Source organism: Carassius auratus, chromosome 46 (assembly GCF_003368295.1).
Source record: "Carassius auratus strain Wakin chromosome 46, ASM336829v1, whole genome shotgun sequence".
NCBI classification, from domain to species: domain Eukaryota; kingdom Metazoa; phylum Chordata; class Actinopteri; order Cypriniformes; family Cyprinidae; genus Carassius; species Carassius auratus.
This window is the reverse complement of record NC_039288.1, coordinates 957,032-983,777: the sequence shown is the minus strand read 5'-3', so window position 1 is coordinate 983,777 and position 26,746 is coordinate 957,032. Positions and strand designations below refer to the sequence as shown.

The following is a 26,746-nucleotide window of genomic DNA, read 5'->3' as shown; positions in this document are numbered from 1 at the left end:
GTTCCTAACTTTTGACAAGATTCCTTAAAATGGAACCATAACATTGCAAAAACAGTTAATTAGTTGAATTAATATCCAGTAATTTGATATTATGTTCTCAATATACAATATAGTCTAAAGTCTATAAATGAATCACCATTCATTAATTGTAGCATTTCATTCCTGGTTGTCAATCGACTGCAACTGCATATGATTTAGATTTTTTTTTTTTTTAAATCAAGTACATCTACAGTATAAAACATAAATAGCATGTTTAGCTCTTCTTTATTGCTTACACTGAGGATAGGGTTCTCTTGCAAGGTGAACATTGTTTGGGGGATTTTGAAAACCCCTTCCTTCCAAGATCCAGTTATATTTATTTATTTTTTGGTAATTATTTACCAAAAAAGTTCCCACAAATTAGGAAATTACCAGAAATATATAGAATACAACAAACAAACAAACAAAAAAGCGTACTGTTGATAGCGCTCGCTTTCAGCTTAATACCAGTATAAATGGAGTTGCTCAAAATAATGATAAAACATTTTGAATATTTGAAATGTTTATTTGATTTACATTAAGAAAAAGCTGTCAAAACTTGAAATACTCCGGACAAAACAACACAACACAGAAATGCTAAAAAAAAGCAAACAGGTTGCCAAAGTCATCTTGCCTTTGTTCACAACTGGTTTGAATTTAAACTAATTTTATGTTTCTATGAAACTCAAGTTTCATACTTGCAGCATTTACCCTCTTCTCTCTATTATCCTTCATATTATTTTTTTTTTCTCATAGTCATTTTTTTTTTTCTAAAACTTTAGAACACCTTTTCTGTTATTCTTTGCAAACTCAGGCACTTGCATTTGTTGGACATTTTTTAATAGATGGGGTGCTTTTATGAATGCATTTTATAGCAACTAGGAGCTGATGACCATAGAGCAGATTCCCGGTGCTCCTGGTATTGTCAGGTTAGACTGGGCACCTGCTTAACACTGTTTTCTGATAAATGAATGGAAAACAAAACTGTCAAAAAAGACAAGAAATATTTTAGTACATAACATAACCACATTTGCAAATGTAGTGTTAAAAATAAACGTTTATCAAATGTTTGCTTGAAACCAGTCAAGCATAAATGTTAAAACATTTGAAAATGACTAAAATATCTAAGCACCTTTGTCCGTGATATGAAAATACTTTGTTTGGGCAATACTGACATAAAATAACGACAAAATTATGGCTATTCTGAGGTATGACGTTATTCACTAATGTACAGTATATGATTGGTACTGCTAAAGGGGGCTGGGGTTTTTTTATTTAATTTTTTTTATCAATATTTGCTAGAACATTCACATGACAAAAATGAAACCAGAAATGGGCGCCACTGTTTGTGAAAACCTAAAGGCCATGTGTTTATGTTTCATTTCTCTTCGTTCTGCACCTTGCCTTTCCTCAATAAAGTACCGTATTTTCCGGACTATAAGTCACACTTTTTTCATACTTTAGCTGGTCCTGCGACTTATAGTCAGGTGTGACTTATTTATCAAAATTAATTTGACATGAACCGAGAGAAATGAACTAAGAGACATGAACCAAGAGAAAACATTACCGCCTAGAGCCAGGAGAGGGCGCTAAAATAAAAAATAAACATAGAGCACCCTCTCGCGGCTGTAGACGCTAATGTTTTCTCTTGGTTCTTGGTTCTATATAAATATGACTTATAGTCCAGTGCGACTTATGTTTTTTTCCTCATCATGACGTACTTTTGGACTGATGCGACTTATACTCAGGTGCGGCTTATAGTCTGAAAAATACGGTAGTTAAATAAGAACATGGTTTGTTGAGTTTTGTAGTGTTCGAAAGAAAAGCAGACCAATTTCTGTAAACTAAAAGCTTCAAAGTGGAAATGTAGCATTTAGAAGTTTGTTTAACAACTTCTTCAGGCTTTTATTTTGCCATGTAAGCTCAAACCTGCTATGTTTACGGTTTCATAGTATGTGTAATATAGAATCATACTCTGTTTTCTAGTCGCTGACAGACATCACACTTTGCATAATCTACGTCAAAAGCACAGAGCGGTTTGCATATTACACTAAGGCACAATATCAGAGGCTGCGAAAGTCATTAATATATTGTTGGTCACTTAAACCTTTAGCGATACATATAAAGTTTGCTCAACATAGGAAAAGAACCTTGATGTTCAGTTCTAAAATATGAAAGCACGCATGGTTTTCCCCAAATGGGAAAAGAGTTACAAAAAAGCAAGTATACAAATTATTATGGCCTGTTGGAACTCGCAAAGGATGGAATGTCATTTTAAAAAAAGGTATCCATAAATAAAAGATGTTAATTAAATATGTTTTCTTTAGGCAGCCATGTCAAGGGTACCTAAGGTTTCTTGGTCAGGTAATTGGAAGGGATCCAGGCCTCCATCACTGGCCCATCGCTCACGTTTTTACAAAACCACCAGCCGCTGCTGCTTTTCTCCAGAACTTCGAAAACAGCACCCTCTTTAAAGCGAGGTGTCTGATCGTCTCCTTCAAAGTCCGCCACAGCTAAGAACAGCTCCTCCTTGGCCGGATCTTTGATAAGAGGTGGGAGTTTGTCCCTCGGAGGCCCTGGTTTTTCGGTCTTAATGGGGGGCTTTGGTGGCACAGGTATTTTGGCCTTGGGTTCCTCCTTCTCCTTGTCTTTTGGTTTTGTTTTGGGTGGCGGGGGTCTGCTCTGAGGAGGGGCAGACGGCTTGGCCTCCGGCAAGTCTTTTTGGGGAGCTTTGGTGTCTGTAGGACTGGCCGGCTCAGAGGGTTTCTTTGGTGGAGGAGGTCTTCTAGGTGCAACAGAAGGCCTTTGGGGAGGCTCTTTTGGTGGTGGTTTAGTTGTTTCTGATGGGTCATGGCCATTTTGTTGTTTATTGGGGGACTTTGACTCTTCGTTTGTTCTGCCATTATTCGGGGGAGGATCACTCTGCTGGTTGGGATCACTCGAGTTGCCACCGAGCTCTGGAGCTTTAGATGGACGAAGCTTATTTCGAAGGTTTGTGATGTCTAGCTCATTCTTGGCCAGCGGCTCTGGTTTGGCCGCAGGGGGGGGCTTTGGTCTGACCACTGGTTTCGGCTTCGGGAACGGAGCTGGGCTGGCCAAATCTGGCTTGTCTTCATGCAAATCTGCTTTGGGTTTGGGAGGCTGCTTGGCCACATGCTTTAGGTTGAACTTTTTCACCTCCTTGGCTGAGATGTTGTGCCCACACTCCAAGCCCATCTCATTGCGCAGATAGAGTTGCTTGTTCTTCTCCTCCTTCTTCATCTCTGGGGGTTTGTCTGGCTTGACTGGGGCTGCTTTTGGAGTCACCAATGGGACGATGACCCCTGGGGCTGGTGGTTTGGGTGGGAGGGGTTTAGGAAGGTCTGCTTTGGGTTTATCCTCCAGTTCCATGCTCTTGTTGATGGATTCTCTCCTTGGCGGTAAAGCTGGCTTCTCTTCAGCCATGGGTGAGGATGGAGGAGGAGGAGGTAAGGGTCCTGGAAAATGAGAGCTCCCTTTAACTGCATTGGGCTTCCATTCTCTCAGCTTGGATCGGGTGGAAAAATCAGAGTTGGATGGAGGTTCGTCTGGCAGGGGTTTGGACCAACTATGCTCAGAGTTGGTATTATTGCTTGAGGAATCATCAAGCTTCTGCTGATCCATCTCACCAGGAAGTGGGGCCAAAAAGTTAGGCCTAGTGGCATTGCTTGTCTTCTTGTATTTGTCAATGAATGTGACAGGAGCCCAGCCTTCTTTATCTTCGATCTGAATGTACCACCAGCCACTAGAGTTCTTCTCAATGACCTGGGAGTACAAGGTGCGGGGTAAGTGTCGGGATGCATGCGGAATATCTAGATGCGTTTATTTTAGAACTAGTCAAAAATGAAAGCTGAAGCTTTGTCTGCTGTTATACTCACTTCGACTTTCAGTCCTGCCTGGAAGCTAATGCCATCTGGGATGGTTGTCTGAAAATCAGCTATGGTGTAATACTCCTCCTCTACTTGTGGGGCCACTGGAGGTTTAGGCAGATTCACTCCTCGCGGCTGGAATAAGAGACAGGCCAAGAGTTAGCATGACAAATTTTGGGTGCTTTGCTTCTCAATCCTCAAACTGATGCTTCCTTGTTTCCTCGCTCCTCCATTCTTCAGCCCAGTTGAACTAGCCATGTTGAAGATTCTCAACCCCACCCCACCACCCCACCACTCACAGGCGACTTTGATTAAGGTTGGCGCTAAACTCTACAAGAAAATTAACCTCAAGGGGCAGAGTTGAGAAACCCCTGCTCTAAATGCACCTCGGTTAGGTGAGGAACGAGGAGTGAGGAAGCTTCCTGAGGAGTCATGATTAAGGAGACAGATGTATATTTCCTTTGCACCTCATGGGGTGGAGCGAAGACACGAGGAAAGGAAACAAGGACGCACAAATAACAATGAGAAGGACCCCTTGATACACCCTGTAGAACCTTGAAGAAAGAATTAGAAATATTTGAGATGCAATTGTAAATGATCACCCTTACTATAGAAAGATCGCGGCGTGGTGGTGGTCTCTGTCGTGCTCCTGCTTCTGCAGAAGAGAAGAAGGCAGATTTTAGAAGGCCACAATCTTTTGTCTCTCTTACTTTTGAAGGTTTCTGTTAGCGTTCCCACAGTAAACCTTCTGCATATTTATTTTACATCTTATGGAAGGATAATACAGACTATTTTCAAAAGGAATTGCAAATCACGTTTTCCATGAGTGGGTGCATAAATAGTGACATAATCCAAATGGAATTGCAAATCTTGCATTGCCATTTGGGTTTTTGCTTTCACAAACGCACAGTGACTGCCAAATTTCAAATGGAAAAGCAAAGTCCATTTGCAACTACATTTCCCTTGCCTTTTATAAGTTATGAGCCTGTCATATTAAAATAGAAATATTAATTACCACACCATAGTTTTATGCCCTGTCAGTAACCTTAAATACTTGGCATTTTTAGATTCCAATGAAACCAACTGTTGCTTACTGCTCTTGCTTTCTGAAAATGGCGAAAATCGGTCGCGTTGATTCTCCTTGTTTTCTTTGTTGGCATTCTGCTGTTTGGAAGCCACTTCTAGGTCATTAGTGCTGGCATGAACTGGAGCGCCAGCAGTCATCTTCTGACTGAGGATATCAGCTTTCTTCAGATAGGACGCCGGGGCCCAGCCCTCTTTTCCTTGGTATCTATGGGGGTGAAGGAGACAACCTCTAAGATAATGCCTGTTAAGTACTTTTCCTGAAGACATTTGCATTTGATTTTACCTGATCTTCCACCAGCCTTCCAAGTTTTTCTGAATGACCTCCACAGTCATGCCTCTTTCCAAATCAATCTCATCTTGATCACGTGCAGAGTATGGATAGATTGCAGTGTACTTCTCCTCTGAGGATATGAAAGTTATATTTGAACTTTCAGTTAAGGTGGGAGTTAACGTTTAACTTTTAGCCATTCATGAATAACATTCAACCACTACAGCCCATTTACCAGTTGCGTATTCTTTATTTTGCACAAAAACGTAAACAATACAATAACGTTCCACTAAAAATGGACTTGACCAGAAAGTGTGCAAATACTTTTTTTCTTCATTTGCTTATAAACATTGTTTCTTCCTTAAAATAATCTAATGCAGTGACATTTTTAGACGATTGATTGATCTTATAATGCTTTCATTGTTTTTACAAAATAGTTGAAAACGTGCAGTGGTAAATTTGATAGTGTAAAAAGTGCACTTTTATTATATAGTAAATGACTGCTTGTAATCTGCATTTGCTCTTTCTGTTTTAAGCTTTTTGATGAATAGCAGATGAAGGAGGGGTAGGGAGGATCTGATCAGAAACTCAAAAGTAATGATAGCATAAGTTCATCTGCTGGGAAGAATGCTTGTTTTCACATGTTACCAACAAAATCACAATCTAAACAGGAGTACACAGGTTTGATAAATCTCTTCTATCGCAGGTTCAGTTCTATGCCAGATAAAAACTTTAGCTTCAACATATACATTTACTTCCTATCTGTGATATTTAAGTTGTACTGTCAGTCATTCTGATTTATTTCTGATATAATCAACATAATACTAGACTCAATTTGAGTTACATGTCGAAGATTAATACTTTAGGATATGAACATCCAATGACATGTGTAAGCAAAAGTAATATTATTTATTGAGTAATATGTAAGATTACATGAATATTAATGATGAAAGTTATTTTAAAGCGTTGCCAAAGTCCCTCGGATGGAGTGCATTCAGTACTGCATTTCAGTTTACAGCCAACCAGGTGCAGCAAATAAAATGTTTTTCTTCAGTAGAATAGCAAAGAAGATTGGTATTAGGTATTCCTCGGTGATTCATAGAATGCAAGTCAGCTGCTGGTCATCTTTGAGAATAAAAAAAGCACATCAAGGAACAGAAAATGAATATATGTGGCTCCTGATGATATACTGAGGTCTTATGAAGCAAAGCGATCCGTCTGTGCACGAAAGGTTTTATTTCTTGATTTTTTTATGTTCATTTCTTGATTTTTTTAGTCTGATATGGTGAACTGGTTCCTCTGGTTCACTAAAAAAAAGATCCAGTTCAAAAGAGTGTTTTGTGCATGAAGCAGACATCTCTGGGGACTGTTTTTCTAAGGCTCTGGATCACAGGTAATAAAGTTGTAAATTATGTTCAGTTTCTTGCACAGACTGATCGTTACGCTTCATAAGACCTCAATATATATTATCAGGAGTCACAGGGATTCATTTTGGTTTCCTTGATATGCTTTTTTTATTCTCAAGGATGGGCAGCTACTGACTTGCATTTCAGCTAAAAATCAAATTTATTGTTCTGCCAAAAAGAAAAAAAAAAAAAAAAAAACTGAGCGTGAGTAAATTAACAGCAGGTGAACCGTTCCTATAATTAGTTTAAATTGTGATTGTGTTTGATTGTTTGACATTGAGTTTTTATGATCAATTGTCATGCATCAATAAACACCATCTAATTCTCAGGTGCATGAGTTATTACACGAGCTTTGGCAATTCATTTTGCAAACCAGAAATTAAAAGTAAAATCAAAGAATGGTTTTAAAAAATGGCAGCAGTGTTGCAATTCCCTGATTCGTGCTGTGGTGGTAGGAGACATACAGGTCGAAGCACATGCACCACATGCAGGGGACACACATGCATAATGTGTCACAATAGAGTGATAAAGTACTGTGCTCTCCACCTTGGCCAAAGCCTGTGCTGAACAGATCCTCTAAAGTACGCCGGCGACCAACGTGCCTCGGCAGTGACCAGAATCTCCGGCACACTCCAGCAGAGAGCAAGCAGACACATGTGAAAACCTTCAGGTCACGTCTGTGGCCTACTAAATATCTAATCTTTGCCATGTAGTGCAGAACCAAACTAAAGACTGCTCTCACATATGAAGAAGTGAGAAAAACTCTAACCTCATCTCTCTTTCTGAATAACATCTGAGTAAGACTCCCTCTCTAAAACATCTGGTGAAGTGTGACATTTGTGTGCTACTAAACAGAACTGCAAAACAAAAGCTTATCAAGCAAGGTTCGCCATATATGTTTCACCAAAAAATGTCAAATTTCTCATAATTTCCTCATATAATGCAAGTGCACCCCCAAAGTTGACAATTCAAAATGGATCAATTAGGAGTGGGAGAAAACACTGATTGAACTCCATTGAAGCTGTGTGTACGGTCTACTGTCCATGTCCAGAAAGGTAAGAAAAACATCATCAAAGTAGTCCATGTGACATCAGAGGGTCAGATATAATTTGTTGAAGCATTGGAAATACATTTTGGTCCAAAAATAGCAAAAACTATGACTTTATTCTGCATTGTCTTCTCTTCTGTGTCTGTTGTGAGAGAGAGTTCAAAACACTGCAGTTTGTGATATCCTGTTCACGAACGAAAAATAGGAGTGTTTTTCTTATAGACACCCAATGTTTAGCTATGATTTAAGACCTTAAAAGGTCAGAAAGTCTTAAATTTAAAGTCATGGCAATAAATGTTGCATGCACTACAAGAATGTGTTTTTTGTACACTTGTTCAAGTGTAAATATAGAAACATCCTTAAATCAAGATACATTTACTTTAGATGAAAACTGAACATATGAAGTCTTGTTATCTGAGAAACTAAACAAAATCACCTGAGTTCATGCTTAAAATGAGAACAAATATCTGTCAATGCAGCATGAAACTTCTTTTCTCATAAATTAAAGTCCTGAGAAAGGTACAGTAAAAATGATGTTCATATTCTAGTGTTTGTGAGGAGAACTATTCAAACAATGAGCTTTTCTTTCTTTGTTTTTGGTAAAATGAAAAAAAGGTAATGTTAATATTTTGGAAGTTGTATTTTAGACACTATATTGACCTACTGTGTTCTGTTCAGTTTATTCCTTGAGTTTCTTTACTTGGTCTTGACAAACAAAAAGTTACATTCACCTTCATAAATCCTGCAGAAATCCTGTTTAATACTTCGGGCTAGAGGGAAATTAATACGGAGAAATGTTGTGAAAGAGTTTCAACTCTTGACAACCCATGAATGGCTTACTTTTAGTCATTCTTATAGTTCCTGTTTATTAAACTATGAATGCACATTTCAGCAGGACTCTTTACCTTCTTCTGCCGGGAGTGAGAAATCATCGGGGTCATCCTGAGCCTCCAGACATGTGGCTGGTACCCATCCCTGAGCGTCCTCGGTGCTGACAAACCACCAACCTGGAAATCAGACGGGTTCAGAGCATCGTGAGGGTATGAGAGTAAATTATGACTGTATTCACTGTAGGCTGAGCGATTCATTTAACAACTGGGCCTCATATTAAATAAGAGCTGCTTCAAGGGTATTGCACAAAGTTAAGATAGAAGACTTGTTTAAACAGCTGTGCTCATCAGTGTTTGAGACGACCGATCCAAGTGTGTGGGTTTACAGGTCAGAGGCTGCTGCGCAACACTTCGGCTAACAGACAGAAAGTGTGACATATTAAGAAACTCAACATGACATTTCATATTTAACAGCTGTTTTATGTTGTTAACAATTTAAACAACTGACAGATACTGTTTAATCAGGGACAGGCCTTTTTCACCTATAAGCTATGATTTATGTGATTCGTTTAATTTGTAATTGTCAATGTGATGAAGTGGTTTTCAGCAGATTATGCACAAGTTTAATAGCTAATAATGAATGATGTGCACATATTGTGAATTAATTCTAATATAGCAAATATAGCTTTTCTGGTAGCCCTTTGGTAAATTCATTTTTCTTAAGGAAATGATAAATAAAACATATTAATAACATATAAGTTGACAGACACAGAGGAAAACGAAAAGCAGTGTATGGCTCCACTTGTCCGTGTTTGCATGTTTCAGTGGTGGTTTTCAGGGACTTCAACGCACTTGCTTCATATAGCCAGTAGGTGGCGACAAGTGACTGTCTAAACGAGCGAGCAATTGAAGCATTCACTGAATCGATTCTTCAAAATCACGGATTATTCCAAGAAAGAAACAAGTTGCTGAAACTATTACATTTTTAATGCTCATACAAATTCATCATAAAAACAAAATTTTGCTCGTTTATGTGTCGTTTGAGACACATTTATATAATTTCAATCCAAAATGATGAAAAAAAAAAAGTAAAGGACTTGCAGTTTGTATTGTGGTCATTCATTCAAACATTTAACCTGATTGTCATGTTTGAGAGTCTGTTTTGTGCTTGTTACTGACAACTGACATGGTTTAATGCTTTTCTTGTCTTTTTTTTTTTTTTTTTTTTTTATGGAAACCTGTTTCCATCACAGTGTAAAAAATGAAAATAAAAAAGGGTAATAGCTACGGTCTTTTTTTCTCAGAATTGAGAGATATAAATTCACAATTTTAAGAAAATATCAGTCCCCCCCAGAATTGGACTTTATAACTCGCAATTGTAAGTTTATCTCTCTCAATTGGGCAAAAATAGAAGAAAAAAAAAGTCAGAATTGTGTGAAAAACTGTCCAAATTTCGAGAAATATATATGTTTTTTTTAATTCCGAATTGCATGACACTAACTCAAGTTTAAAAAACTTTGAATAGCAAGAAAAAAAGTCAGAATTGCAGACAATCTCAGAATTGCAAGAAAAAAAGTCAGAAAGTCAGAATTGAAAGATATAAACTCAATTATGCAATTTCCTTTTCTGAATTGAGTGGCAGAAACGGGTTTCCATCGTTTTTGGATCTCAGTATTTATAAAACTCTGTGTACGATGAATACGGTCTGGAGGAACTAATGGCAGAGACTGACGATAACAAGGAAGGCTCCTACCAGACTCGTTCTTCTCGATGACCTCCACCACCTGCCCCACGTACAGACTGATCTCAGAGCTCTCCTGCTTCTCGTAGTCGGTGACGGCCACATACTGCTCCAGCATCAGCGCGTCCGCTGAGGACAAGTCTCCTCCTGCAGGGACAGACGGGACAGCTATCGACAACTCTCCTGGTGTCCCACAAACACCACGAGAGAAGAAAGAAGCACACGTCAGTGAAAGAGATCAAAGCAGGAAAGCCTGAGGTTTTAGTGCTGAGAGTCTTGCAAGGAAACAAACCCACACCAAATCAGCCACACTGCTACTGCAATAATGGAATAGTTATTAAATAGGGGCTTTCTAGACAAAAAAAACAAATAGTCTTGATTATTCTGCAAAGCACATTTACTAGACCCTAAAACAGTATAACTCACAATATATAACACCAGTGCAGAGCATGAAGATTAGTTTGGTGATTTGTACTAAATCATTCAAGCAGATACTGACTGTGTTCCAGCTGAACTGATCTGCCCAATTCTGTGAATGATTTCATGAGGTTCTCTCAAAAACTTCTCATGTTTACAACTTGGTGTGATTTTAGCCATAAAGAAAATTCTCAATTTAATCTCACTCATGTTGTTCCAAACCCAAAAGACTTTTGTTCATGCTCAAAACACAAATTAATATATTTTTAATAAACCTGTGAGATGCACTCTCTGACAGCAGGTGGCGCCTCTGGAACAACAGCGATAAAAAAGCAGCGCTGCACTAATAAACACTACTTTTTTATAAAATATAATTTTCTGAAGACAGTCAGTTCACATCAGAGACTATTCCAAGCTTTATAATGGCAGTGAATGGGGGTAAAGATTTTGACTGTAAAAAGGTTGAACAAATCATGTGGTAATTTTAACTTTTGGGTGAACCATCGATTTGAGTTACATATTTTTATTGAATTTCAAACAGCTTTAGTGCATGGCTACATCCCTACCAGTAACTAAACTATCTGTTAAATGGTCCTCCAGTAAGCCACACCTCCATGCACATCACACAGATACAGAGCTCAAAGCTTAGCCCCTGCCCACCTCAGAAACGCCCTCCCAAGGAAGGCCCACGCTTCGAGGGCTCACACACACAGAGCATGGCTTAGCAAGTGTCTCTTACTACCTCTCTTTAGGAAAGAAGTCACTCGCTTCACAATGCCTGATGAGGGAACATGAATGAGAGCAGGCGTGAGGGCCAAGGTGGAAAAGTTCAGGTAACAAAGGAATGAAAGCATCCACAGTAAAGGGTGCGAGCAGCACATTCTGTACCTCAGATGAAACGTTTATAAAGTGCACGGTCACCAGAGGGCACACTAACCACATGAATTACAACTATGAACTTATCTATGACACTTTCTCACAAAATCATGTCCTTACCCGATTTCTTTTTTCCACTGGGTTCCCTGTAAATTAAGATATGCAGGTTAGACATTCATGTTCTTAGGAATGTTAAATATCTTTTCTAGATGTAAAAACATTTTTAAATCCATGATACTCCACTATTATGTGTTATTTTAGTGTGATTAATGGTTCTACTATAATGCTTTTTTTATTATTTTAATTTTAGTTACAGCTTTAGAAATTAGTTTCAGAGTAATTTTTGTCTCTATATCTTTTGTCTGTTTATTCTTTTTTTATTTTAGTACAAAAAATGAAATAAAAAAATTAATCAAATGAAAATGAGAAATACTTCAAATACTTCAAAAAGTTCAAGGATTTTTTTTATATTTAATTTATATTTTTTTATATTTTATTTTAGTTAATTTTTATTTTATTTCAGATATTTTCATACAAATTATAATAAACTGTGTTCCTAAGACGAACAAAGCTTTTACAGGTCTTCATTTTGCGGTGTAGTATCCCTTTAAGTTATCTGTGTCATTTTGGCTGATTTCTAATACGTGTGTGTGTACTGCATGGAGTGTAAACGTACTCTGTTGGTGGGTTCAGGTCTTCAGGACGCGTCTCAAAGAACAAGCGAACCTCCTCACATTGGGAGATGTACACTGGCAGCTGGATCAGGGCCTGAGGGGAAAATAGACACAATTACAGTGTAAGCTGTTGAGAAATCATCCGTTCACAGACACTACGGTAAACATTCAGGAAGCAAACCAGAAGTTGTTTCATGTCTTTTGTTCCTACCCTCATTTATTTTAATGCAGAACGCACTCAAATGAATAATGGCTCTGAATCTTAATGTTCTGCTTTCATATCAGAGGCGTGCTGTGAGGTCAGATGGGCTGTGTCTTACTGGGCATTGATGGCAATCTGTTTCTGCTTTATCAACCGGCCGTCCAGCTCGCAGTGAACCACACGATCCAGTCCCACATCTAATAAAGCTCCATGTGTCTCCTGACTGACAGAAGATGCTTTTTGCTGTTGTATATCTTGGCAGAGGAGCTTTAATGTAATAAAGCTAAGTGCTGCTTCAGTGTCCTCCAGACGGACGTCCCTTCAGTCCACGTGCTGGGTTATGATGTCTGACCTGACTGGAATCATTAAATTCTCACACTCGGATGCATCTGCTCAAGGTGCCCTTTTCTATCATGTCTTTTAAACTTGCAGAGCCAAATCTGTGTAGTGGAAATCATGGCTTTAGTATCATGACAGATTCAATCCTTCTGCAGCTTCTTATCCTCTTTGAACCTCATGCATTCGGTTGTGCGTATGATACATTCAGTGTTATATTGGGTCTCGCTGTTATAGTGCTTTTTCATTTTGAAAAGCTAAAATATCCATTTTACTATACAGCCTATATCAATAAAGCCTACTTTTATAATAATTCCCCAAATATGACTACTTTTTAAATACATAGTAGGCAAAAAGCACTGTGCAAAAAGACTAGTATGTCTGAATTCATAGTATTCATATACTTATTATAATTCTTAATATACCATATACTCTGTGGAAGCCCATTTCTGCCATGGGAGGGAAAAAAAACAGATAATGGAACCTCGCAATTCAGATTTTTTTTCTCGCAATTCTGCTTTTTTGAAATGAGAGCTATAAACTTACAGTTGCCAGTTAAAAATTCAATTATGAGATAAACTTAAGAGTTGTGAAAAATAAAGTCAAAATTGCAAAATATAGACTTTATAACTCGCAGCTGCAAATTTACATGCTGTAATTCACTTTTGTTATTTTTTTTTATTCAGTGGTGGAAACAAGTTTCTTTACTACTCAGTAGGAGACTTTGATTTTGAAGTCATGACTTTGGGACTTCTTTGAATGCAACTTAAGAGAAATTTATTATTAATTTAAAATTTAAAAATTAATTATTATTATTATTAATTATTAAATTTGGCCATTTGTTCCTTCAGTTTAAATTTAAACATTTAATTAAATTTAAAATACATTAATAGACTTTAATTTTATGGTTAGAAAGACTACACAAATGAAAGCAATATTGTAAAAAAAAAATTGTCAAAAATAACATATTCATTAAAGTCATTAATAAATCAGACTGCAGTGGTCGAGCTAAATGTTCATATAGTTTACATATACTTTACTTTAATGTTTTTTTTTTTTTTTGCCTTTGTAGCACCAAACAGGAAAAACTGTTTTAAGGATGTTTGCACGTCCAGCGTAGGCATCATTTCTTCTAGCTAACACGCGACCGCACTGATTCATCGGCTGATGATGACATCGCTTGTTTACAGTGGGCTGCTTTGAATTACTGGAACTGAATTATGATGGTTAAATGTTGTTTTTGGAGGTGAAGTCCTCCTTTGGCGAGTCACAGATCATGACCGCTCACACAGGCACCTCCAAAACAGAACAGTTAAAGCAACATTTTAAAACAGTTTCTTTAGAAACAGCCCTTTAAAAAACTCAACAACAGCCATGATGTGCTGACGAAGGCTAAGTCAGCACAGCTCCAAACCCCTGTCCTAAAGCAGACACTACGCTGCCAAATGTGGATTCCTGACTTTTTTCCCCTCTTTAACCCTTCCACCAAAAGCCCAACAGTTACAGAAAGTATTTTTAATGTTAAGGCAATTCAATTCACGGCACAGATCACCAAAAAAAAAAAAAAAAAAGTTTATCTTGAAGCAGTAGAAATTTTGTGATCTCTCTGCTTAACACCTTAAAAATTTCTACAAAAAAGTTCTTATAAAAAGTATGTTTGCTGAATGCTAAGACGTTCATCAACTATTCAAAGTACGGACTCATTAAGTTTTTTTTTTTAAATTTACATATTGATACTTTTATTCAGCAAGGATGCATTTAATACATCAAAAATGACAATAAAGACTTTTAAAATGTTTAAAAATTTTAAAAAAAAAATGCTTTTCTGGCTAACTTTTTTGTTTATCAGAGAATCCTGAAAACTGGTACTGTATTGAGGCTTTGACATTTTATTTAGCAGCACAAGCATTTTTTAACTGTGATAATAATAATATAAATCTTGCTCAAGCAGCAAATCATAATATTATTCTGATTTCTGAAGATCATGTGACACTGAAGAATGGAGTAATGATGCTGAAAATACAGCTGCACATCACAATTACAATTTCAAGTGATTTTTTTTATACTGTTCTAAAGCATAAAAATACATGTTTGCAGATATTTATAAAACCAACAAAGTTCACATAAATGTTTCTTAGAAAAATAACACTAGAGACTGTTATTCTGCTGTGAAATGTGTGTTCCATGTTGGAATGTCTGTTTTTGTTTTGGTCTGTGACTCCGCCCACTGCCAGTTTACCCAACACCCCGGGTTGCCAGTTGTTGGAAAACACAACACCGTTGATACCAGCAAAAATAAAAAAAACGGAGTCAGAGGTTGCAGATTCATCCCGACCTAAAAAGCCTTATGTCTAGAGTCTTATTAAAACCTGAATAAATCCGCTCATCTCCTAACAGTTGAACTCATTCCTGTTACATGTCCTCAATCTGGCAACCTGTGGGAATGTCGAGCCCGAGAACGAGCTGGTGGAGAACAACTCTTTAATGATATGAATTTGGACTGCAATGTGCATTTCAACCACTAGCTGTCCAAATACATACTGCATCTTTAAAATATATTAAAATAGAAAACATTTTAAATTGAATATTATTTAATAATATTGCTGGCAGCATTGGTGAAGGTAAGTATCCCATCTAAAAAAATGTAACTATGATGTAGATCGATAAACAATGGATGTTTTTAACTTACCCTACAGTACTCGTTTATGGGTTTCAGGCGTTTCATGGCCACGTCTCTAATGTGGCTTCTTCTGAACAGAATCTTTCCTGTTAGGAAATAAAGACAAACGTCATCACAAACACACCCTGCATTCGCCAGCATCTTCATTCTCAAATTTAGCACCCTACACAGGGTTTCAAAAACAATTTGGGGAAACTTTAGGGAATGTGTCTTTAGGCTTTATAACCATTTTACCAGATTCTGGAAGGGAAGACCTCAAGCATGAAACTTACCTAAACAAAGTGTGTGGCCCAAAAAAACAATACCAAGAAATGAACACAAACGAGTTTGCTGATTCATATCCTGCTGAAATAAAACCATATACTGGTCTCCATTTCAGCTGAAAGAAGTAAAAAATTAAATAATAACGTCAAATGTGGGAAAATAACTAGACTATCCCACCCAAAGGCCTGAGTCATGGATCTTTTAGCAGCGGGACATTCAGAGAAACGAGCACCTGTTGTGTGTGATGTGTTGGGTTACTGCCCTGTATTTATAACCCTGCTCACACTTTATTAACAGCCACAGCAGATGATCCAGTGACAAATGACCGTTTTTATATCTGGTATTTACATGTGGTTCCTGTGCTCAGATTTTGAGGCAAGGGTCTTTATAATCACATAAACAGGATCATATAACTGTAAAAGTGTTAACACATTATTTTTTTAACTGGAATTTAAAATGACCAAAGGTCTGTTCTCACCCAGACAAATATTTGATTAAACGGGCATTTTAATTTGAATGAACTGCTGTTAATGCATTCGTTCAGAGACACATGCATTTCTTTTATGGAAATATTTGTAGTTTTAATAGTGTTCATCTCGTAACCACTGCATGTGAATGAATCTGGCCAGCTGAAAGTTGTGTGGTGCTTTGTGGAGCCGTTCTTTAGTGTCTGTTCTTGTGCCTTTCCCATGTTTAGTTTCTGTTTCCCTCTACTGGTTCTGTAGTTTTATTTGTGATTGGTTGCCCTTGATTGTCTCCCCGGGTGTTTCTTATAATCTGGTCACCCGGTCTGTAAATACACCCTTGTGTTTCCTTGAGTTCCTCTGTCAGACGCTGAATGTATGTGAATGTACATGCTCTGTTGGTTATTTATGAGAAAAAAATACAAGTTTATAGACTGGAGATGTAATCCTTTTCTGAAGGGTCACTGTTCTGAATCTTGTTCAGACTGCTGTGCTGTCAGTATCTGATTTTAATGGACAAATGGTGCAATGCAATCACATCTTTGTGTTCACAGAGCTCACTAATGAACGTTGAGTGGTGTACATGATGCTCAGCTAATTACAGGGGTTTCTGTGTAGATTCTAGACAAAGTGCTGTGTCAGACTCTGGTTAAATGGTTGTAAAGTGCAGGTATATAAGACACCGTTCAAGTGAAGGCAGACTGTCTGATCCACTAGCAAACAAACTTCCAGGCTGCTTAATTACAGCCAGGTGTTCATTCTAAACGAAGAGCGTTTTGTGCCAAAAATGAACTGAGCAGAGTTTCTGTAGACTATGAACTGTGTGCATAGAAAGGGGCGTTCTGGAATGATGTTTACCTGGTAAAAAGGGAATGATTCTGCGTTTCGGATCCTTCTGTCCACCTTCCACAGGGAATTTATCCAGAAGCTCCATCTGGAGAACAATAATATAGAAACGTTTAACATCAATATGAAATGACAACTCATTTTACTTCTGTAGCGTAACACTTCTGAGGAAAAACTAGATAGAAACAAAAGTAGGGCAGGACTTGAATTCATCATTCAGGAATTGACTGGAGAATGAAAAAGTAAAACTAAATGTGATTTTGCAGTACAGCACCAGCGTTTGCGGATTATAATCTCGCTCCCTCTCCTTCCTGATCTGTATGTGTGGCCTGCTCTACACAGACATAGTGGAAACTTTTACACCCTACACCTCCCTCCGTTTATACTCCAGTCCTGGATGCCCCATAACGTTCAGTCGCAGCTATACATCATACACTACACATTTTCCTCCCATCTGTGCAGTTTTGGTTCCAAGCCCTTATTCCAGTCCAAAAGCATCTGTGGACCAATTAAATCGCACCTGTGCCTTTCCAAAGTGTAGCGTTTAAGTAGTGCATTTTACACATTCATTCACTAATGACTATAGCAGAGCTTGAAGTCATCAGCTGATCAATGCCCAACACTTTACCCATAATGCAATACTAACACAGAGCTAACAAGTGAAAGAATAGGTGTCATTTTCAACCCAAACTCACTGTGGTGACATTTCTGCTACATTTTCGAAACAATTTACAGCTCCTTCCAATAGTTACTCTGTAATTCAAACAGATGAACCTGAATCTGGCAATGTTTTATTTAATTGGTTCTTGTTCAGTCCAGTTAGTGGCGCTATGTTCTATTGCATTGGAAAGAAATGTTTCACCAACACGAACCTTGTCCTTAAATCTTACCTATAGTGTTAACAAAAACAAATGTAAGATAAAAACACATTTGTTAAAGCAACTGTGCCTTTTCAGTTTGCTTCTACAAGTCTTTGATCGCTCTGCAATGCAAGTGCAATGCTGTACCGGGTGCACTACCGAGCACGTTTACTATATCAGAAAACCCATGTGATGCAAATGTCAAAATGTATTAGTTAACAAAACGTACACTTCGATACTATGTTATGACCTCAAAACACTTGTATTGTGAATGGAATCACACAAAAATAAGTGTTTATTAATAGATAATCTCCCCTTGTAATCTAAATTCCACAAAAAATGAACATTTTACACTTCATTAGTATTAATTTCAGCAAGAAACTTCTGTGAAATGTATGTATAGGTGTGTTTAGGAGTTTAGAAAAAATAATTGCTTTTTGGAATGAGTCTGGATTGGTCGTTTTTGGTCATATAATTATGTTGCGTAATTAATTTTGCTAATAAATGTAATGTTGACTTATGAGTCGCAAAAGGCTGAGGGGAACTGCATCATTTAATGGGTCCGATCTGGATGTGCAATTAAATAAATTACATCTGTATTATCTATGGAACAAATAAAAGCAACAGAAGTAATAATAAAAAAAAAAAATTAAGTTTGCTGTAAACACCAAAGGAATGCACACATTAAAACGTTAATGATGCCTTAGTTCTCGCCCTGTCTGTCTGTTTTGAGACTATCGATGAAGCAAAGGGATACGTCATTCTGCCAGACAAAGCTTTTACTGTTGTCGGCTCATTTATTAAGCTGATGAACAATGTCTTCTACTGTGACTCAGCACCATCAGAAGGACGGCACACAGATAAAACTCTTCATTTCCTCTTCCTGGGTCCACAACAAAGCAGTGTCTGCATTTTTGCAGACTGAGATTTAATTTTTTAGCTCCACATAACTGCATTTAAAAAAAAAAAATAAATAAAACTTGACAGCTTCATAATGCAAAGGAACTCGCAGTCCAGTGGTCTCCAATGCAATGTGCGTGGGCATTTAAAAGACCAGTGCACCAGTGAGTTACATAACCTCCATTTTAATGGGACATAATTTTACAAACAGTATGCACACTACCAGTCAAATTTTGGACACATCCACTCATACTTCATTACAGTTTTCCACATTTTAGAATAATTGCAAGGTCATAAAAACAAAAGAAAGTACAGAAATTATGTAATGGTCCAAATATTTAAAAGACAAAGTTCAATATTGCCAGCTATTTTGTACATTTAAACTCAAACATTTCTATATGATGCAGATGTTTGTAATAGTGAATTGAATCAGTTTTTTGAATGGTTCAAATTGATGAACCAACACTTACTCTTAGCTGTTGATAACACCGAATCTGCCATCACTAGGGTGACCACCTGCTAATAAGCCCAAGGGGGGACAAGGGGTATGTTTCTGAGGGACAATGTGGGACACTGCCTTGCGCGGCGGGGTCCCCACCCCATGGGCAGATAGTGGTTTATTATATTTCTAGCACATACCACCTTACATGGTATATTAATAATGCCCTATTCCCCTAAACATGTGTAATTGCTGATGTATGCTCATGACAGAATTGACAGATGCACTTCCACTTACGATTTACTTTAGCTATTTCATTTATTTTTCATTACATTTTATTCACTTTAAATTAATTATAATATAAAATTATAGGATTAAAATGTATTGTAGTTGCTCAACACCACATGAACAGTAAAAAAAAAAGTCTAAACTCACAACTCCAGAGGTTCACGGGATGAGAAGGGAGGGGTCCTACAGAAATGGGTCAAAAAAGCATTGAATAAGTGTTAATTGCATATACTATTAACTATAATAAATTTTCATTTAGGGGTCATATGATGCTGCTAAAAAGAAACTTATTTAATGTAATGAAATGTGTTTAAGGTAAACAGATAAGGTAAAAACACATTATTTTTGCACATAATGTACATTACTGTTTCTCCTACATGTCCCGCCTTCTAAAACACTTTGATTTTTACAAAGCTCATTGGTCTGAAAAGCGAGGTATGCTCTGATTGGTCAGCTATCCAGTCCGTAGTGATTGGCCGAATACCTCAAGCGTGTGATGGAAATGTTACGCCCCTTAACATATCGTGATGCCCTGTGACGAGACATAAACATTAAAAGCCATTATAAATGTGATATAAACATGATTTCTAGTTGTGTCCTCTTTTGGAAGGCCAAACAAAGTAGTTTCGCTTTCACACTGAAACACACAGTGTCTATATGACATGGCGGCGGCGGCAACAACAATACTATGAGTATAAAAGGTATGCCTTGTTTCTTTGTGTTAACATCTGGGCAGCATTTGGCAAATCTTCCCACATACTGACATAGATATGTGGGGGCGTGTTTGAACGAGCCAAGAGCTTTAACACTCCAAAGAGAAAGGACAAATTTAAAATCGCATCATATGACTCCTTTAAATAGTAAATAACATGCAGCTAAATGTGTCCTAAATCATTACATTCAGTTACACTTAGGTAAATTCTTTTAAAGTATATGATTTCCATTAGTAAATAAAATGGTATGTTATGAAAGAGTAATTGAACTAAAATAAAATCACTTCACTGTTATGCCATCAATCAAATACTAGTAAAAACTCGCAATCCCAAAACCCATGGTATGGATGAAAGGCTGCGTTCCTCTCTTTTGAAAAGAGATTCTCCGATCTCTAAACCCCCCGAAACTATAAAACCACATGACCACATTCAGACGGCTGAGTCATAAGATCCACTTTACTACTGAAACACTTTAGAGGTCAAGTAGTTGCTCTAGTAGTGATGTGATTACGACGTAGCGAGCGGAGGGAAAAGAACGAAACAACAATGGAGGACAAACTCATCATCAAACTCAGCTGTATGTGCATACCCGGAGCTGTATGATACTTCTTCATACTTTACAGAAACAGGAATAAAAAATGATCTTGCTTGTTATATTTTATCTTGAACAACTAAAGAGACATCAGAGCCAGCGGCACACATCAGAAGGTCTAGCCGAGGTGAGGCTGCTCTCGGCGGATACATGATAATCGAGCTCCCGCTGATCGAGTGGAGCTGACCGTCTCTGAAAATCGGTGAAACACATTTTTAAATAGACGCTGTCTTTATAAATAAACCGTATATTTGAGTTTAAAACAACTACATTCTCGCCTGAAATACTTTTAAAACTACATTTCATGACACGATAACAGTACTATTTTGAAACTTATCCAAATAAAAATGGTGGTTGAAAATGCTGCGTGAACTGGCAGAAGCCCCCCATGATGCAAATTCGCGTATGGGATTTCACGCGCGAATGAAGCATATAAACTCAAAATGTTCAAGCTTCCAACTATGCGCGAATAGCATGATTTATTTGGGCAAGTCTGGTGTGAACGCAATGTAAGAACATTTTTATAGAACTGATTTTATTTCATGAAAGAGCAATTTGTTCAGTAAACTACTGTTTAATATCTATATGTTTAGTTTCCCCCTGCTGTACCGAAACTGTACCGAACAGTGAGGTCAAAACTGAGCTTTGTTTGTGTACTGTTACCCCCATAATATGCAGTATTTTAGTATATTGCTAATTATGACAAAAATTATGTTGGGTCCTTCATTTTCTATAAAAATTAATACATAAATAAGAAGTTACAGTGAGGCACTTACAATTAAATGAGGCAAATTTTTGGGAGAATTGTGAAGTTTAGTATTTTATTAAAGCAGTTAATTCTTCTGTTAAAATGTTGTTATTATTATTATTTTTATTATTAGAGATTTAAAGCTGTAAAAAAAAAACAATCACAGCATTTATTGTCATTTGGGGGTTAAATTTTTATGGTGATGAAGAAATAGAATGTATAAAGTTAGTAAATAACTTGATTTAACCAAGATTCCTTCACTTAGGTTTGTGTGTGTGTGTTTTTTTATATCTAAAAAAAATATATATGTAATAACATAACAACAATACAAACTCACAAACAATGCAAATTTTGCTTTAAATTAATATTGATGCACACCTCTAAGAAATATCATAACAAATATTATTCAGAAATATTAAAATATTTTCCTTAAAAGTCCATCAGAGAAAACCTTTACTGAGCTATGAGTTCACTATTTGTAGAGGCTGTATATCTGCATATGTTTCACATTTCTGTGGATCTGCCCAGAAGAGAAAAGCTCCAGTGACATTTTCAGCAAGCGGTAGCAGAGCTCACTGCGGAGATTTCTGACCATTTCTACAAATGGTGAACAGCTTCAGTTGTGCGGAGTGCTTCTAATAATAGTGGGTTTCCGTTCTAAACTGTTTGCAAGGTTTTGGCTGCCATAGAGAGGAAGATTCAGCACAACTGAACACCGTCATCAAACAGGAAGTCCAGATAAATTTGGACCCACAAGCCTTGAAGTTCGGCTTTGAACGGTCTAATTTATTTTAACAGGTGATCTCAACTCAAATGTTGGTAGAACATCAGAAAATCTGATTTACTTTTCAGCAAGTGTTATTTCTAGGAAACTGCACAACTGCTGAAGTTTGTGGCTTAGTGGTTAGAGAGTTAGACTCCTAACCCTAAGGTTGTGGCTTCGAGTCTTGGGCTGGCAATACCACGACTTAGGAGCTGTGCAATCAATCATAATTCGTTTTCGATTTGGTCCTATGAAAATATAATAATTTAGATTAAATGATTATTCTGCCCTATTATGTCCCCTTTCCAGCTGTGCACTTTTGCTCCTCCATTCACATGCAAATCAGTAAAATCATGTAACATGGTTTTTGCTAAATGGAACATGCTTGATTTATTAAAGTTGATTAAATTTATTCCTGTTTTTTTAAAGTATGAAAGAAAACATGTGCTTTTCCTATGGAGGATTTCTGTGCATGCGCTCAGAGATGGAATATTTCTGTGAAATGCATGTTGATTTCTCCGACGGCTAAGCTTTCAGTTCTGCACATGACACCAAACTCAGGGTTTGGCATTACTTCATCAAGGTTTCCTTGGCGAACCACGTCCATGCTGGTTAGATTCTCCATTAAGCCTGAAGGATGCTGTTATTTGGATTCACATTTTCATCATCACATTATTATACTGCAACTAGCATAAAACTCACCTGAAGGTCGAAAAATTTACTGTAGCGCCTGAAAATGATCTCAGTGCTGCCATCAGACCAAGCCACTTTGATAATGTAAACCTAGAGTAAAAAAGAAAGTAAGCGTTAACCCAGATTTACAGTTATGTACACTTCACAAAACTCATTCAATTAAGATAAAGACTATAAGCTTCAGAATGGATGCAGAAGCACCATAAATGTGTCCTAAATGTGTCTCTAATGACCTGATTATCTGATATGATCTATATCCATGTGGACACTTCCCATAACACCCGATGTACTTGCTACTGTACATCATTAGAAGAATGGCATCTACGCTAATATTAGTCTGTTTCTCTCTTATTCTGAGGTCACCGTAGCCACCAGATCCAGTCTGTATCCAGATCAGAGGGTCACTGCAGTCACCCGGATCCAGTACGTATCCAGACCAGATGGTGGATCAGCACATACAGATGACAGTTGCCCTGTGAATACCTAAAATCATGCTGAAAACCACATCATGCTGGTTTCATCTGGTCAGAGGAGAACTGGCCCCCCGACTGAGACTGGTTTCTCCCAAGGTTTTTTCTCCATTTCTGTCCCCGATGGAGTTTTGGTTCCTTTGTCTTACTTAGTTGGAGACGCTTGACTGATTGCACAGACACTATTGGACGAGAGCTGAACTGGATGATGACATCACTGAATCATCAATGAACTGACTTTACCTGATATATTGTCCTCCTGCATTATTAGCACACTGTTTTCCTGTTTAACACTGTAAAGCTGCTTTGACACAATCTGTATGGTATAAGACTAAAGGTGACTTGTCTTAGATATCAGCTTCAAAGCAAAAGCACTGAATTACTCAACAGTGAAGGTCTAACTAACAGGCATTTATCTGGCCTTAAACAGTTAAAATGTTGAGCATTCTGCCTGTTTACAGTGAGCCTGGTTTTTCCTCCTCTGTCTGTAGTAGAGGGGGAAGGGAGGGTGTTTTCGTAGGAGAAAGGGTCTGTCTTCACTAATGACCTGTTTGTTTGAGCAATACAGCAATACTTTATTTTCTCTGAGAATATAATGGTGACCTCCCACACATCTCACATCAAGGCTCCTGTATTGATGAGTATTATTCAATCCAGTGTTTTACGGAGCATGTGCTGCAGGCTGTTAGTGATGTTTATAGTAATCGACTTGTATTCTGCCAGGAGAGCAACAGGATTTTCTCAGGATAACTGATGTCTATAATGACCCTACGTAACATTGGAACTGAATGAATACTGTTCTGAATGAATACTGACTGGGAATGCAGCAAAACTAATACAGAAGCAAAACTGAGACTCATGATGTGGACATCATACCATCCTCTGTCCCTGAAGCTCAACATGCTACAGCAAACCAAGGTCTCCGGTTTGATTCCCAGGAACACACATACTTGCAAAATCTATAACTGAATGCACTGTGTATATAAATTTCAGGGGGATTTTCCAGCCTCACTTTTGCTCAGATGGCATGCATTTCCCATTTCTGACAGTAGATGGTGATGTAAGTTTCCCTACTGATATATTAAAGCATACATTACAGATCTTTCACATTGGAATAACATTATGTTATTATTTTAGGTCTAATATTATTAAAGGGCAAGTCAACAGCTGCTATCTATTACTGTCCTCAGCATGAGATGCACTGATTTTCATTTTAGCTTCTGTTACAGGTTTTATTTTCAGCATGCCACCTAGTAATAAGATATTTAAAAACTAATTGGCAAAGAGGGTGTTCGAAATATTTGAAATGGAAAAATGCTTTTCTTAAAACCCCATAGGGCCTGTAAATTGTATAAATAAATGTGTAGTCAATAAGTTAAACAGTTATTTTAGTTTGGATATTTTCAGTATTTTTACTCTTCATATTAGATGATTTAAACCATATTTCAAAATATGTACATTCTTATTCAAATATCCCTCTGTGTATTTATTTATTTAACAAATCACACCATGAATTAATGTAAATATCTTCTATAACAAACAATGTTCATTAAAAAGGAATCTAAAATTTTACCATTGGGTTTTAAAAATTGTTAGTTCTGTGTAAGACCATGTTATTTTTTTATAAATAAATAAATAGCATTTAAAATTAATCTCCCGCTAAAAGTTCTTAATATCATATCTTAACATTATATTTTAGCTGTTTTTATTCTTAATATTTACAATGTAAGATTCTAATTCCACACCAATTATTGCCAAAGTCATATAGTTTTACAGCAATATAGAAAACAAATTATGACTGCGCTGTTTTAATGGTTTTAGCATAAATTAAATGAAATACAACAAATAAAACCATCATTATAATTTTTCTTTTTTCTCTCTATTTTCCATAAACTTTGCATTTGGGAGTGAAACATGACTGTGGCATATATTTGACAGGTTTAGTGAAATTCACTCTTATATCACGAAGTACAGAAAACAAAAGGTCTAAAAATGGAGCGTAAATCAAACTCATGACCTTGAGCTAGTGGTTTGCAAGCTTTTAAATTATGTCAAGTGAGTGGTTTATAATTACATTTACTTTTTTTGTGGTAATACACTGCTCCAGTTAAAAGTGTTAAAACACAAATGCACAATTACTGGTAATCACATCAGCTGAAAACAAGCTGTTAATCAACTATCAGCATCGGGCTGGAAATGCAATGCATCACTACAGCTCAGACTCTAAATATCTTTACACTCCTGGTTTATACTCAATCTATGAAGCATATGCATGTACATGTAACCAAACTTTGGCTTGGTTGGGCTGGAAAAGCCGAAGCTACAGCTTCCCAAACAGCATTTAATAACAGATCCCAGGCCAGTGGAGAACAACCTCAGAGAGCTGCAGACTGGGGTTAAAGGGGTGTAGAAGGGTGTTTTAACTTTAAGGGTGTGGTGAACAGGACAAAAGGCATTGAGAAACACGGAGGAGTCACAGCAGCTCATCAGAGAACTCAAAATAAGTTAGTTAACGCTCCACCGATGAAAACCACTCTCAAAACGTACAGAAATCTAACTTATGCTACAAATGTAAATACATGTGTGTGTGTGTGTGTGTGTGTGTAAGCTACTAATAGACTCCAGTGTTTTTGTTACATTGATGCAGATGTGAAAACATCTGGATTGATCCTGTTATTACAGTATCGATGATTTATAACCCACTGCTGTCTGCAGATTTTCCTGACACTTCTGCTGTTTAACACTTTACATTAGTTGAACAGATAAACTTGTGAAGTAGCAGCTCTTTTGGTGTGTCGTGCTGATGTGTAACTTGATCCTTCTGAACACATCTCCAGCCTTTGTCCACACAAACCAGCCGAACAATCTCAAAAATACATCACTAAACCCTTTCATTAGGAAACGTTCCGTACAGATGTCAATCACGGGCAACTTACATAGTGTTTGTTGGGGTTTCTTCTCTTCTGCACGTCTTGAACAGTTACTTCTTGTACAGTCCTCCGTGGCATGTTGCAATAGTCTCAGACTAAAAACAGATTCAGTGTAGCGTTCAGTCTCTCGGCAGAAAATCTGATCAAGTTTTCCGCATCGACTTCTGCTCATTCGGGTGTTTGTCTGTCCGTCTCTGCGGGTTTATGGTCCACGTCTGGTTTCCTGCAGTCTGGACCGAGAGAACTCCCAGCCTATCCCAGCTCACCGACTCTAATTTAATTAAAGCCCAACGCATTTGCACATCCT

At 37.4% G+C, this 26,746-nt stretch overlaps 1 protein-coding gene across 2 annotated transcripts; it reads right to left on the bottom strand.

Annotated features, from left to right (window-relative positions):
* Positions 1-528: 528 nt before the first annotated feature.
* On the bottom strand, positions 529-26,746 carry LOC113063820 (SH3 and PX domain-containing protein 2B-like). Of its 2 annotated transcripts, none has more exons than XM_026234166.1 (13): positions 26,446-26,746; positions 23,049-23,129; positions 17,056-17,131; positions 15,479-15,555; positions 12,254-12,345; positions 11,698-11,723; positions 10,297-10,467; positions 8,619-8,720; positions 5,275-5,392; positions 5,000-5,196; positions 4,514-4,560; positions 3,915-4,040; positions 529-3,801 (listed from the first exon to the last, which is right to left on the bottom strand). In XM_026234166.1, the coding sequence occupies exons 1-13, from the start codon at positions 26,515-26,517 to the stop codon at positions 2,365-2,367; spliced, it is 2,622 nt and encodes an 873-aa protein (XP_026089951.1). In that variant the 5' UTR covers positions 26,518-26,746; the 3' UTR covers positions 529-2,364. The 2 variants fall into 2 exon arrangements, with proteins under 2 accessions (XP_026089951.1, XP_026089952.1); XM_026234167.1 differs by having other exon boundaries at positions 10,297-10,431; positions 26,446-26,744.